We start from the raw sequence: 16,257 nt of genomic DNA, 5'->3' as shown, positions 1-16,257 counted from the left end.
GCCCAATATCATCGAATTGACATACAAGTGTATTCCTTCAAACTCTAACTAACTATCTACTATTAGTCGCTTAGCTAAAATCTCTTGTCTCATAGGTGTAGACATCGACATTAAAACATCTAATGACACGTATGGTAGTTTATACTTCTTAACAAATATTGATGCTATGAATGAATGCGATGCCCCAATGTCAATTAATACATGTGTAGGAATAGCATATAAAATAAAATTATACGGAATGATTCTCTCGGTTTCCTTCTCAGCTTGTTATTGGTTTAAGCCAAAAACTTGCCATGGACTCATGGGCATTGCTGAGATCATTGCGATGTCCTTCCAAGACGGGAACCTTGAGCGGGAAAATCTTTCTGTTGCATCGTGGTTCAGGATGTTTTCTACTATAAGACCTTGGCATTGAGCCTCCACCTCACATGTCACCTTTCGACATTTCTTCATCCATTGGTTGCATCCGCAGTGGCCACATTGTTGCATCTTCCTACCAAAACTGTGTACTCCTCCAGAACCGGAAGAAGAAGAAGATACAGACTTCTTGAAAGGCAAATTCCAATGAACTAGAACTCTTGTTAGCTTGCATAGCCTTCCACCTAGATCATTGCCTATTTTTTGTAACATTACAATGATGATTTTTTTGCATGGCATTCGAATTGCAATTAGATTAGGCGATTTGTTGTGCGACAACTTTTGTTTACTATTTTTTTCCCATCGCACGCATATTTTGTTCACACTTTTTTTCTTTCCAATGTTATTCTCTTCCATCCCAAGAGTTCATTTCGTGTGAATACGTACATCTATTTAGACTAGTCGCTAAGAAAGAGAAAACCTTGCGGCAATAGCTTTTGTATTGTTCGGTGATAACGAGATAGAAGATAAATATCTAGGAGTGGTGGGAAAAAATTGGGTGATGTGTATTGTGTTTCACACAGCCAATCTCCTATTATCCAAAAATATCTTCTTGAATTTAAATTGGAGACCCAGTTAAACTGATCATTCAAGCATCCAACGAAAATGCAGCAGGCAGCAGCTTTAACCCTATCATCCCCTCTCAATGTTCCCAGAATGCTCGCCCCCAATCACTTCCCCAAGCCAACCTGCTTTGCTTCGATCAAACCATTAAATGCTCTGGCAGTCAACTACAGCTCTCCGATCGTAAGATTATTAATTATCTTTCTGTTTTTGTTTGTTGTCTCTGCAAATCTTTCTTGCTTGATATGAAGGATCTTTCCTGCGGAAGCCTGTGAAACAATTGGTGGAGATAACTGTGTGGCGGACGTATATCCCGAAATCAAACTGGAAGCAACCAAAACGCCACATAATATTTGGTCGCGAGGCAGTTGATAAGGAGTATGTTGATTACACCACTGATCACAAGACGTAATAACATTAACATCTATATCCATTTAAAGTCTATATATACATTCATGTACTGATACATTCTTTACAATTACAGGGTGCTGCTAGGTGAGGCTTGTGATGTTCTTGAGGGAGAATTCTGCGAGCCTGCCCAGATGGGCATCTGTTGACTTATCTACTTTGGATGGTGTATATCTTTTTATACATATATGTACCCTCTCTATATCTGTAAGGGTAAATAAATACTAGTTTCTTGTTACATAACATCTATTGCCTACCAAAAGAATCATCAATTTTCATCTATCACTTAACTACCACTCAATCACACACAGTGTGAGAACCCAAATTTTAGGGCATATAATTAAATAAATATAGACATCTATAAGAATTTATTTTCGAGTATAATAAATTCGAAAATATAAATAATACATAGTAATCGAAATTCAGTACAAAATATCACATTATTTTCGAAATTTAGGAAGGATATCAACCTATTTAGAAAAGTATATTGCATGGAAGACAGCTTTTCCCAACAAAGAAGTATATCAATAGTTATGGAAGGGACATCTCCAAATTTTGGAAGGAAAATCAATCGGTTTATGGTAGGATTCTCACCCAGCACCTATAAATACCCCTTAAGCCTTCAAAAATTTCATCCCTCATTCTAGAAAGCAATTTTCGAAATTTGCTCTCACAAGTGCTCCCAAGAATTTTCGAAATTTTGTTCTCCAAAAATTCTGCACGAGTCATCAAATCTTTTTCGAAGTTCAGAAATTCGTTTCTCTCGCTCGGCTGCTCGGAATCCGATCTCCACCGTTCAGAATATGCTTTCGTATGTTTTGAATAACATATCTAAATTTCAGCAAAATCCAACGATTAGTTTTTTGTTTATAGCCTTCGCAAGAAAACTGCTCAGATTTTAGGCGAGAAACAGCATACCTACGGTTTTTCGTGCATAAACAGGTTAAAACCATTCCGAACCCGATCTCCACCGTTCATAATTTATTTAACGTACTTGTGAACGTACTGTAAAATTTGAGCCCGATCCAACGGTTCAATAAGGTGCAAGGAATTTTACAAGGCGTCTGATTTTTCCGTAGATATGCTTGTTGCGTTTTCGAAGCATGATTCTTCTCTGGTTTCCGAGTTCTTCACGTTTTCTTCCGGTCTAAGGTAAGTGGGCTTGTGTTAAAATATGTTGTGTATGAATTATTTCGTTTTCGAAAGTTTCGGTTGAGCACCTTCACTCTGTTTCTACGTTTTTTTGTGCGATTTTGGTACGTTTACGTGTTGGCACTGTGAGGATTCACTGAAAATGGGTGGGAATCCCAACATATAGCCCTTCACGGTGGGATAGAACCGTTTTATGGCCTCGCCCCCTTAGAGGATTAAAAATTAGGGACTGATATCAGTAAACCATAGAAGGTGGAAAAATCGCAGTGCTGTTATGATATGAATATGATGATATGTTATGAAAATCATGATATGTTCATGTGTTATTTTCAAAAATTGTGAAAATATTTTTATGTTGTGCTCGAACGGCCCCCACTTGCTGAGTGACGACCATATCACTCACCCCTTACTCTACTCTCCCCAGATAAATCAGAAAAAAAAAATCGAGGAAGATGAACAAGACCAGTTTTAGGGCTGATAATAAGATGATTCAAGAAGTTTATTTTAGTTTTGGCTTAGTAAGTTGTAAAAGCTTCGGCATATTATTTTTATCATTTCAAGAATCTACGTGGTAAAGACAATCTTTTGATTGATTATGAGTAGTAAACTGGTTTTTGGTTTATACTGTACTACGAGGCTTGTTGTTTTCAATTGTGTGGTTGTTAAACAACGCATGTGTCAACTAACCCCGGTCTCGGGACGTGACACACAGAACTACCTGGGTCGATAATCAAGTTGATTTTGAATCGGAACTCTGTCTTTACGTCCTGACCACCTCCTCCTGGCATTGCTGCTGTGTTCAAGACAAACTTTTGTTATCCATTTAACTTGCCGAATAAGATTTAATCCATGTTCAGAAAGATAGATGATTGGCTAATGAAAATAAATGTGCCTTGGCACAGAGACAGACATACACACCCCCCTCGAGCGGTTGATGAATTGAGAAGAGAACGTTGTTGGTGGTGGTGTGCTGTGGTTGGGTAGTACGTAGTAACATTGGCAATGAGTTGATTTGGAGCTGGACTCGCAGCAGTAGTATTATCATGATATTTGAAAATTAAAAGATCGACATAGTATAACTAATTAATACATTGAAGAAGTGGAATAATATTCAATATATAAATAATAATATATTGATTTGATCGATTAAATTTCAGATAAGATGATAAATTATAATTTTATATTTGTTGAATATGAATCGTATATATATAAAGAGTAATATTGAAATTTTAATTCGATGATTTGATTGAGGTTGAATCAATATGCACAAAATTGCAAACAAATATTTGATTGATTCTAGTCAACATACACTACGAGCTGCCTAGTATATTGTTCAAGTTTCACTATACGTGAATTTGATAAATGCAAATACAAAGTTTAGCATTCCATGTCAACATGTTCTAGTAATCAACAAATCTGATCGTAAAGTGCTGCATTTTCAAAAGCCTAATAGCTAAAGTCTGATAGTATAGTTGATCAGTGGAATCTTTTAAATCACAGATACTTATTTGATGATTAGAAAATTGGTCTGGTGTTATTGTAACAAGTAAAAATTAGACATGCACTCTACTCGAGGCAGAACATAAACAAGAGAAAAAAAAAATGAAGCCAATAATATATAGGTAGATGCTTTCGTTCGGTCGGGTCGGGTCCGGTCAGGTCGGTAGGAAATGAGACGAGATCCAGCTTGTCATGAATCGAAACATAAAAGGTTAATGAACAATTACAATCAAGAAGTCAGCAGGACATGGGCTCATCGCAGTCTACTCCTCCACATCAGTTACCCTCTGAAGATGAACAGCTACCACAGCACGACGAAGAGGAAGACGAAGAAGAAGACGAAGACTCCAGAACAACAAGAAGAATACCCATCGACCACGAAGCTCTTGTCAAGAAAATCCTTCAACAGGAGCCTGAAATGCTGCCCTTCCACACCTCCGCCTCCCCTCTTTCCCCTCAGCTCTCCACTCACAATACCCCTCGTATTGCTCCTTCCATCAAGATTTGGGACCCTTACAATGTCCTCGCTCCTCGCCCACCTCCACATTCCAACTTCCACCGCTCCGATCTCACCACCGACGTCTATTTCATCTGCCATGGCGAGTGCCACATGACTTTGAGGCCCGATTTGGTTGCCGGGAGATGCCCTGATGCCGCCCTCACCCCCAACGGCAAACGCCAGGCCAGAGCTCTTGCCGTCTTTTTGAAATCTCAAGGAGTTAGATTCAATGCCGTTTATACCTCGCCTCTCGATCGGGTGCGTGCCACGGCGCTATCCGTTTGCCAGGTACAAATCTCTCTCTTTCTCTCGTCACTAACTGGTAATATGAAGTTGCTTTTCTTTCCACTTCTGCGATCACTACTGCATGTGTTGATCTCATCAATTATGGCAAAATGGGATCTTTCTTTTCTTGGAGAACTTAACTAATTGAATTCTGAAAAATGTTTGTGGAAAAATCTTTAGCACTACTATCTTTGTAACCTGTGATTCTTTTGGACTGGTTGAGCAGCTGGGATGGCACTTGTTTCTTGTCTGTTCAATGTGAATAATATAACATACATACATGAGTTATCAAATTATTGCAGTGGGAGTCAGCCATTGGGAAATAGCTCAGGCTTTTTCTTCGTTGTGTGAAGAAAGGGATTTGGAGTTTTTATGTCATTTAACATTCAACCAAATTATAGGGGAGAGTTCACGTTTCCCTACTGGTGTCCGTGCTCTACTGAAATTACCTGTGCGTGGCTATGATATTACTGTTAAAAAGATGTCCTACTTCCTCTGAGTAAGTACTCAGAAATGATGATATGATAGAAATAGGGTGTTATGGCTCTGAAAGCTAGCGTTAGTCTTTTGCTGTAGAATCCGTGCATTTTGAAACCAGGATCACACTTCCCTGGAATTTACTAAATACATCTTATCCAGGTAAATTTGACTGAAATGTCATGCATTATCATACTTGTCATCTTTTTTAAAATGTATTTGTACATGCTTCAACTTGATTTGTGGTATTGTGTGTATATCAATTTGGGATCAGTGGAGTTTTTGAGCTATTCGAAGTGTGAAGAAGCTGCTGGTTGTAGCTCTTTTCTGGATCTGTAAAGACTTGGCAACTGTGAAATGTATTTGTACATGCTTCAACTTGATTTGTGGTATCGTGTGTATATCAATTTGGGATCGGTGGAGTTTTTGAGCTATTCGAAGTGTGAAGAAGCTGCTGATTGTAGCTCTTTTCTGGATCTGTAAAGGCTTGGCAACTGCTCATTGCAATCTTTCTTGCAATAAGAGGACATTAGAATATCTATTCCTCGTCATTGTGCTTTTTGTTGCCTACAATTTGTTCAAAGACAAGAATTTCGGGGGATGTAAACCTTGATATCTAAGATTGTTTCTTATCATGGAAAAGTTGGATCGCCAATTACCAAGTGCCTCATAAGTGGGTGAAATAAATGCTTTTGGGTTTTACAGTAACGTTAACCCAATTAATGCTCACAAGTTTTACCAACCATTGCTTCTTGATTCTGGTCACTAAATTTTTGTTAATGAAGCCCATATGAGAAATATTAATCGGTGAACAAAATAATATATGCAGGAGTTGAATTTCTCAGAGGAACAGATACAACCCTCAGATGCACTTGTGGAGATGAGTCAAGGGCACTGGGAAGGATGTCAAAAGTCAGAAATTTTCACACCTGAAATGGTGAGCTTGATGGAGAGAACTCAGCCTGATTTTTCAGCACCCTCGGGAGAATCGTTGAGACAAGTAGAATTCCGGATGGTTCAGTTCCTAAATGGTAGGATCACGTCATTTCCGGACTACAAATTTGGATCTGATTTCTCCCAACCAGATCACAATATGGACAACTACGATCCAGCACACTGGGAATCACTTCAGCAGAGGCACCTACGTCAAGTGGGGTTCCCAAGGAAGAAATCGGGTAAAAGCAGGCTTCAAATTGTGAGTTCCAGTGGAGATCACGAGGCTGATGATGAGATGTCCCCTCGAGAACCCCCCATTAATCAAGGAGGGCTCATGGGTGACCTAAGTCATGTGAGGAGCACGAGCACGAGATATTCTTGTATTGGGATTTTCAGTCACTCGATTCCAATCAAATGTCTGGTGATGGGGGTGCTTGGGTGTAGTCCAGTAACGATGGATAAGATTTGCATAGATGATTCTTCGGTCACGGTGCTGCAACATTCATGGAAACTGGGTTGGCAGATAAAGAGGTTGAATGATACATCGCATCTTAGGCTTCTTTGACTCCATCCGTATTTGTTTCCAGCATTGATCTTTAGCTGTATGCCAGTTGTTTGAGTCTTGATTCTTTCACAGTCACTTATATATGATTTGTAGCTTTACTTTGCAGCTTTTCATATTCCTTTCTATTATTGAGGTATCAATCTGCCTGCCTTTGTAAAAATTCAATTGACTGACCACCCCTCGGACAAACACAGCTCATGGATATAAACACCATTTGCTCTTCTTCGATATCAATATACAATGTCCATACATGTTTTGGATGAATAATATTTGAGTTGAGATTATTATTATTATTATTATTATTATTATTTTGAAAATAAAAGGTTGAGATTATTAAAGTTAAAAATAGACTGGTAACTATATATATATATATATATATATATATGTATGTATATGTATATATAACTATTATCTATATGAATTATGATAATTAATAAATCGAGTTTTTTCAAATATTAATAAAATCGAGTTGATTCATAAAATGTTATTATATTTTTAATTATTATTTGGATAACAATAATACAGTTACATTAAATATATAATTTATAAAAATAATATGTGAAGTTGTTACTAGGATTAGATATCGTATTTATGATTAAATTATATGAAAATCATTAATCATCTAAATATATAGGTTATTTTTATAAAAATAAATTGATGTCACAAAGTCGGACCATTTATACATTGTATTTATATATATTATCTATTATTATTATAATTATTATTATAAAAGCGTGATTTTTCATTGTTTGTTCACTAAATTATCATCATGCCTTATGTTTGTCTTTTGGTCGCTCGAGAAATAGGGGCAACTCAGATTGTCATTTATTTAAACTCGCAGCTAGTCATTCAGTAGATGAAGGGATATTATGAAGTTCGAGAGGGAGATTGATAAAATACTTGAAGACTATTGAAGAATTATCAGAAAGCTTCAATGATTAGAGAGGAGAACAGACTCCGAGAGAAAAGAACACGGAAGCCAATGCCTTGGCTAAAAAGTCATCTTCTATAACCGAGGTGAAGGGTCGAGAATTAATTCAGCAAACCGAGCTTGTCTCTATGATAGGGGCATAAGCTCTTCGAGAAAAAAACATTGATAACTCATCTGCTTGAATATATCTTGACCACTAGGTTACCCGAGTACCACGGCCAGGCTCAGAAAATCAGGAAACAAGCCTTTCGTTTGGTAGTGCTAAGCAGAGCCTTGTACCGACAGTCTTATATAGGCTCAATGCTCAAGTGCGTGTCCGGAGAAGAGGCCAAGTACATACTTAATCAGATCCATGAAGGGTGTTGTGGAAACCATGTTAGACCATGATTCTAGCCCATAAATCAATGTTGGCTGGATTTTTTGGTAGCCAACTACGAATCCGAATTTTGTCAGAGTGGTCTGATCATGTGTAAGGGTGCCAGCGACATGGCAATTTTCACCATAGGCCGACCTCATTGATGAAACCAGTCCGAACATCTTGCCTTTTTTTATCAATGAGGTCTGGATGTTGTGGGGCCCTTCCCTACGAAGCACTGTATGGAAGGAAGTGCAAATCGCCGATTCCCTCGGTGAGAGATCAGAACTTGGCCCAGAGATTGTTCAGCAGACTGCAGACATGGTGGTCAAGATCCGAGACAGGATGAAGACCGCCCAGAGTCGCCAAAAGAGTTATGCTGACAAGAGATGAAGGGATCTCGAATTTGCCGTAGGAGATCACATATTCATCCGTGAAGGGTGTTATGAGGTTTGGGAAGAGAGGCAAGCTGAGTCTGAGATTCATAGGGCCATTCGAAATTCTTGACAGAATTGAGACACTTGATTATCGTGTAGCTCTACCGCCAAATCTGGCTGGAGCACACAATGTGTTCTATGTTTCAATGTTGAGGAAGTATATGACGAATCCTTCGCATATTTTGAGTTATGAGCCGTTGCAGCTTGCTCCAGATCTGTCATATAAAGAAAGACATGTCCGAATTCTAGACAGGCAAGAGCGGAGACTTCAGAACAAAGTGACCAAGTTGGTCAAAGTCCAGTGGCTGAATCAATCAATGGGGGAGGTCACTTGGGAGGCCGAAGCAGATATAAGAAGTCGCTACCCGGACTTGTTTGGTAAGATTTAATTTTGAGGACGAGATTTATTTAAGTGGGGGAGAAATTGTAGAGCCCAAAATCAGTACACGTAAACACATGCATTTTATTTAATAATTTACTTATTTAATTTTTAAAATGAATTTTAACGATGCATGATTTATGATTTGCATTATTTTAAATTATTATATTTTTATTTGAAGCACGTTAAAATGTCTTTTTAAGTTTTATGTTTCAGGCGAATATTCTATACGAAATCGAGCAAAGAGACCGGCGACGTTTTAGAAGATTTATGAAAATGTGGTATTTTATTTCAAGTCAAGAAAATTGATATTTTAAATGATTTATGAAATTTTAAGCTTTTTAAAGCCTCATTAATTTATTAGGTGATTTTAGGATTTTAAACTTTTCAAAAATACTAATTTGAATAGTTGAGGGTTTTAAATCTTGAAAATTTGACACATGTGTATTTTTTAAAATAAGGGGTGCTAGTAAATTAGTGGGGGATAGTATTTTAATTAGCATGTTAATTAGTTATTAGTATTTTCATTTAACTAATTAACCTCTAATTATCTCTTTAATCAACACACACACCCCTACACGTTTCTATACACTCACACACACACTTGGCATTCTTTCTTTTTCTTAAAGATCTATGGTTCTCGAATTTCAGCATTAGCCACCCCTTTTCCATGCAAATTTTTGGAGTTTCACGTCCTTTTTTCGAGCAAAAATCGTGTAGTAAGCTTCTCCCGGTCATTTCCATTAATCCACCGCGTCAGTATTCGTTATCTTCGAGCTTTTAGTCAAAAAGGCATGTATATTATTTCATTTTCCCCATTGATCATGTCATAGTAAATATTTTGATGTATATTTTGGGTAAAAATCCGTTTATGTTATGCAAAGTTTGAGCAAAAATGTTTGAAACAATTTTGGAACGATTTTTAGATCTCAAAAATCAAATTTTCTATCATTTCAAATCATTTGAATTTTTGGTCGGGTTTCTGGAAAAGTTTTAAATATATAAAATATAGTACTTTTCAATATCTTCGATTTAATAGTAAATCTGTAATTTTTAGACAAGAAACGAATGAGTTATGATCATTTTAGTGTGACTGCTCGAACTGTGTAAAAATGTGTTTTTTGAGGATTTTCAAGCCCAACCAAGTGGGCGACGCCCGAGAGGTAAGATTTTACCGCCCGAGCGCCAAGCTTTCTGGAAAAAAAAATTAAATTTTTTCTTGGGCAGACATGCAAAATGTATTAGTTGTTCGACGTGCAAAGAAAATGTTTTATGTTTTTGAGGTCTGCGAATTGTCTTTTGACCAATTATGAACGGATTTGGAAGCTGGAAAAACGTGTCCGGGGACCTCTCCACGACTCCACCCTGGTAAAGCATGACCGGCTTATGATCAGGATTGGGAAACGGTAAAGCATGACCAGAGACTAATCCACCCGTTAAAGCATGACCGGGGATCTTATGTATGTGGCAATGGACATCTCTGTCAGCCCAATACCGTGATTTAGTCTGATCAGGTGCAACATGCATGGGTCACTTGCTTGGAAACATATCTGTAGAACCCAAAATCAGTACATGTAAACCCTTGCATTTATTAAATGGTTAAAATTATTTATTGAATTATGATTTTTAACCATGCATGATATATGATTTGCATGATTTTAAATTATTACATGTTATTGTGATGCACGTTAAAATTTTTCTTGAGTTTTATGTTTCAGGCGAATATTCGATGCGGGATCGGGAAAAGAGACTGTGACGATTTAAGCAATTTATGAAAATATGATATTTTATTTCATGCCAAGAAAATTGTATTTTTATTGATTTACGGAATTTTAAACATTATAGAGCCTGATTTAATTTATTAGGTGATTTTAAGATTTTTAACTTTTAAAAATTTCTACGTTTAGTAGTGGGGAATTTTAAGTCTTGAAAATGATTTTTATTAAAAATTTGTTTGTGGTTAAATAATTAGATTAGTATTATTTTATACCTAATTATTTAACTAAACAATTCTTTAACCCCTAATTAATTAATTAAGCAAAAACTATCCCCCTAAACTTACACACTCACGCACACACACAACACACACTAACGTTATATTTTTGAGCCCATTAGTATGCAAGCATATGCCATTAGCATGGTACAAGCCTATGCCCATTAGCATGGTACAATGGCTCTAATAAACCATTAATGCATAAAAAAAAATATTTCGTTTAGGAAAGTTCCTGAAATTATTATTCGAGTTGTCAAAAAGTTCATATTTTCGTTGAAAATCAAATACCGATAAAAATTACGTCTCGGCGTATAAAATCACCTCAAAACTCCTTATTTTCGAAATTAACAAAAAGCATCAACCTTATTTAAATAATTAAAAATAATTATTTAATAAAAATATTTTCTATTTTTCAACACTCGATCTCCGTTCCTCGATCGCATGTCGAATAACCTTTAAAAATACAGTTTTACGCATTCAAGTAGAAAACTACTTTAAAACCATATAAACATATCAAACATAATCAATTTAAGCAATAAAAATCATTTAATTAGTTATTTTCTATTTTTCCTAGATTTGTATGCAATTGGATTACGTCGTCTTATTTTTGGACTTCACTTACAAGTTTAATGTCTTTGTGCAAGACTCACTCAGCTATTCAATAAGCTCAATTTTTGTATATGTGAGTGATTGTGTGTAAGTGTGTGAGAACTGATTTATGAATACAACACGAAAGTGTTCTCATACACTGAGAATTTTTCTTCTAGACTAAGCTGTTGGCATGCCCTATTTTTCTCTTCTTTTCTGATCTTCACACACTTTTTTGTTGATGGTTTTGATCTTGTATTTATAGAGGTTTCGAGGCCGTGCCTCAAGACTCATCAAATATGTCTGTTGCAGTTGAATATGTTCCTCGATGTTTGCGACTTGTCCTTTCTGACAGTCATTCTGGAACGTCTTGACTTTAAGCTCTGCTGCAACATCCAATATTGTCCTTTTACTGGACAATTGCTTTCCTTATTACGCACATCTGGATTCCACTTAGAAAAGCTTGTCGTGTTCTGCAAACTGGTCGGCTCCTAACTGATGTTCTGAACTGATCAGTTGAACTTGTGTGGTGAAATCAGTTGGCTCGTCAGCTGAACTGCTTTCACTGATTCAGTTGAACTGGTTAGCTGGGCTCTTCATCAGTTGAGTTCTTCATTAGCTGGCCGAGATTCTAAATTTCTTCTGATGAACTACCTATCATCTGGACAATCAATTGAACTGGTCTTGATATATCAGTTGAACTGGTTCAGTTTGGGCAATCAGTTGGTGTTTTCAGTTTGCGTCTGGGTAGCTTCAAATTAGGCTCGATAGCTTTCTGCGCACTTAGGTAAATTCATTAGAAACAAATTAACAAGTTTTGTTAACATCAAAATCATGATTGCGAACATGAAATGTTCCAAAACTCACAAAATATATTAAAACTCAATGTTCATCCCTACAATGATAAAGTTAGTGTATATAATGTTTACAAATCCAAAAGATTTTAAAATCTAGTTACCCAAATAATTTGGACTCTAAACTAGGTAAAAATTAAATCTTCCGCAGGTGGGCGCGCTCGGGCACGAGATTCTACCACTCGGGCGCCGAGTGTTCTGGACTAGGCGTGATCGGGCGGTAAGATTTTACCGCTCAGGCGCGGAGTGTTCTAGAACTCTACAGTGACTGTGGCACTCGGGTGTGATATTTTACCGCCCTATCGCCAGGCACGCGCTCGGCCGCAAAGTTTTATCGCTCTAGCGCGGAGCTCTCGGGTCCAGGTTCTTGATTTGACATCTTCTTCATCATTTAGCACTTTAATAACATTGAAATGTCTCCCAACTTAATTTCTATGCATGTCGAATTCTTTGAAACTTCGAATTTGCTTGTACGATCTTGACAACGCAGCTGTCTAGATCTCCTTCCAAGATTCAGCACGTCACGCCTGGCCAAATTCATATCATACTCTCCTTCTTCAAAAAGATTTGTCCTCAAATCTTGACTACGTATGAAAAAACAAAGCACATTAGTAATAAAAAGAATTAAATTATCAACATGCTTACCTTTCAATATTGGATTGTAGGCCATGTCACCGGTGTGTTCCATGACTTTTTGGAACCTCAATTCCTTGTTTGCCCTCTCGATGCAATCATCAATTACACCAGACATAATAACAAGGGTCATGAAATGATAATGATAATATCTCATTAAGCATCATAAAAACTAAGTTCCTCCTTTCTTAGACATAGTTAGCAGCATAACAAAATTCATACAAATGTACGACCATGGTTCACTAGGAATAAGAATTAGTTCATGTAGTACATAATAATTTAGCCTAGATGCTATTTTCCTAAATACAATGCATGATTCACAACTCCGCTCAACAACCAACACATATATTCATGTAATATTTCAATTATCAAACCACTAGAATATGCTTAACCATCACGTAATTCATGCAATGAATATATAATGTCAAATTTATTCTATTTAAACATATATTCATCATGAACAAAGTAATTATCATTTCCAACCAACAATATCTCAAAACCACCACCAACCAAATTTAAATCATGCAAATAGAACACAGTATATGTATTATGCATGCAATCATTTAACACATCACAAAGGTTTGAGCATAAAGCATACAATTTATGACCATGACTAAGTTCTATCAATTTGAAAGTTTATGAGAAATCAAAATCAATAACATATGAGCTTAACTCAATCAATGCCTCACCATTCTCACCTCCATGAATCCTTGACAAAATCATTAATTCACAGTTAGATCCTTTAGACATCACATTTTCTACACTCACTCCAAATTATTGAATACAACACAACAACGAATTAAGGTAAGGAAGCACATCATACCTATCAGATGTTGCGTTGGCAACTAACATTACCTCATCGCGATTGCTCTTGCATTCTTGCGGCTCAAACCATTGGATTATCCCTTCAACAAGACTCATTTGTCTCCTCGTCATGACAACTCCAAAATCCCGCAATGAAGAAATAACAATGCTCGGGATCAAATCGGCTATATTATCATAATGAGAATAAACCACTTTGTACAAAGGGACATGGAAGGGTTTATACAAATAAGCAACTATCTATCTCACTCTTTTAGGCATTCAAGATATTTTTCTTTTTTTTTTTATCTCATCTCATCTTCTTTTATTTTGATGGACATCTCACTCATTTGTCATCTCTTTCTTTCGGCCCTTTTAAATTATTTTTCACTCACTTCAAGTAAATTCAATTGATCCTCAAGAACAACATTTGGATTCAATTGAACAAATGAAATATTTTGTTTCTCAACAAATTTATGTAAAATAATTGCTCATAGCCTACTCCCTTCATCCATAGTAGACAAATTAAGTACTTCTCCTCCATCTAATGATTCAACCTCCATTATACATCGTTTAACATCATTCGACTCATCAACTAGTGAAATATTATCATCAACAACTTTCCCAGCTACAACCTCAAATTCAAGTTCAACTACAACCTCAGACTCAATTTGAAATTCAAGTTCAACCGCAACATCAGCCTCCATTTGAGATTTAAGCTCAATTGACGATTTATTACTGCCATCTCCTCACGTGTACATTGACTAATACTATGACCGACTTCTAAACACTAACAACATTTAATATAAATAGTATGAGGACTAGAAGTTTTAGATGCACCTCGATGTTCATGCATTGTAGCTTCATGCCTCGACTCAACCATTGGCCTTCACACAATTTTCTCGTTTCTATTGGACCGCCAGGTGGATGCCAACGAGTCATCATACATGCCATGCTCATATCCTACTACCTCTCCTATTATCGTGATTTGGAACAAATTGCTTTCTCATCACCCTTTTCATCTCATCCCACGTAACTATAGGGTCATGCCCACATCGTCTCCTACCCAGTACTAACTTATCCCACCAAGTAGTACCGTAGTCGGTAAACTCAATACAAGCTTGTTTTACCTTCATTGCTTTGGTATAATCCTCACGGCTCTCGAATATACACTCCATCCCATCCTCTCACTCAAGGTACGCCTTTGGATCGTCTTCCCCACTGAAAGATGGAACTGTCATCTTCATGCCACTCAGTCTATACCCCTCCCGACTTCTATACCCACTATTCTCTTTACATCGCCTACATCATCACGATTCACATGCCACATTCTGTTTACATCAACTTCTCTACCTCGCCTATTCTCACCAACTTATCTATCATATGTCTCCTCTTCCTCGCACCGCCTATACCTTCCACGTAGAGGCTTAAGCTCCTTCTCCCACATTCTATCAAACTCCCTTAACATTGTTTAAAATTGGCGATCGTGAGACATTATACCTGGAAGAAAAGGTCAATAGAAAACAATAAAGAATAAAGTTTCTCACCACGAATCCTCACTAATCACTCCAATGAAAATTCACTCAACTCTTTTTTTTTGTCTTCACTATAAAACCTCGTATGTCACTCCAAGAAATGAACGCTCACCTTCAAGTATTTCACTCGATTTTGAGAGTTCACTTGTAGGGTATACTTTAGGCTCTATAGCTTGTGTGCATCAAATTCACAAATTCAAACTTCACGACACTTGAAAATCGACATACACGGATTGCGTAAGACAAGAAATTTGAAAATATTTTTTTCATTGTGAGAGATACTTGAATATGCCTCCCACAAGAGAATAGAACAAAATTTCGAAACCAAACATGACAAATTTTTGAATTTTTGGTACTTGTTTTGTTTTGTTTTTTTTTTGGATTTGCACAAGGATGATTGTGCAACTCGAAAAATAAAATCATGACTCTGAAAAATTTCAAGAATCACAGATTTACGAACAACGAAGAATGATAGAACAAATAGATTTGTAAACAAAACGAAAGAATAAACAGATCTGATAATAACAAATTATAAACTTACTTGAATCAAAAGGAACCAAAAGCTCTGATATCAAATGATGTGATTCATCAATCACAAAAAGCAAACACACTCGAAAACAGAGTCATGCCCTCGATTCGATGAAACAAAGAACATTGTGTTGTCCCGATATTTTTGAAACAAGTAATTGTTGTAATATTTACCTCTAAATTACGAAGAACTTAACAACAAATATTAATGAAGATAACAATCAATCTTGAACGAACCTTCAAAGAACTCGTCTTGACAACCCGAGTGAAGAACAATCAACAAACTCCACAAAATGTTAATCCTTGATAAGTTTGATTTGACAAACATAAAAAGATATATACAAAGTCAAGCTTTGAAATTGAAAGAAAAACTCACAGAATATATTAAAACTCAATGTTCATTCTTACAATGATAAAATT

General features: G+C 36.5%; 1 protein-coding gene and 1 long non-coding RNA gene across 2 annotated transcripts; both read left to right on the top strand.

The window, feature by feature from the left end:
- Positions 1–985: 985 nt before the first annotated feature.
- Positions 986–3,307, top strand: LOC142526873 (uncharacterized). The gene is made up of 3 exons (XR_012815397.1): positions 986–1,389; positions 1,466–1,699; positions 3,254–3,307. It is a non-coding gene; the product is annotated as an uncharacterized LOC142526873 (long non-coding RNA).
- Positions 3,308–4,087: 780 nt separating this feature from the next.
- Positions 4,088–6,953, top strand: LOC142526129 (uncharacterized). The gene is made up of 2 exons (XM_075630741.1): positions 4,088–4,828; positions 6,132–6,953. Exons 1-2 carry the CDS (start codon positions 4,289–4,291, stop codon positions 6,801–6,803), a joined length of 1,212 nt encoding a protein of 403 aa, XP_075486856.1. The 5' UTR covers positions 4,088–4,288; the 3' UTR covers positions 6,804–6,953.
- The last annotated feature ends 9,304 nt before the right edge of the window (positions 6,954–16,257 follow it).

Source organism: Primulina tabacum, chromosome 1 (genome assembly GCF_025594145.1).
Source record: "Primulina tabacum isolate GXHZ01 chromosome 1, ASM2559414v2, whole genome shotgun sequence".
Classification (NCBI taxonomy): Eukaryota; Viridiplantae; Streptophyta; class Magnoliopsida; order Lamiales; family Gesneriaceae; genus Primulina; species Primulina tabacum.
Note: the sequence above shows the minus strand (reverse complement) of the source record. Positions and strands in the feature narration are given on the sequence as shown.

Excerpts from the sequence above, each read along its gene's own strand:
- LOC142526129 (XM_075630741.1), top strand. The coding sequence starts at position 4,289 with ATGGGCTCATCGCAGTCTACTCCTCCACATCAGTTACCCTCTGAAGAT. Across the intron at positions 4,829-6,131 it reads CGGCGCTATCCGTTTGCCAG|GAGTTGAATTTCTCAGAGGA; the intron begins GTACAAATCTCT and ends TAATATATGCAG.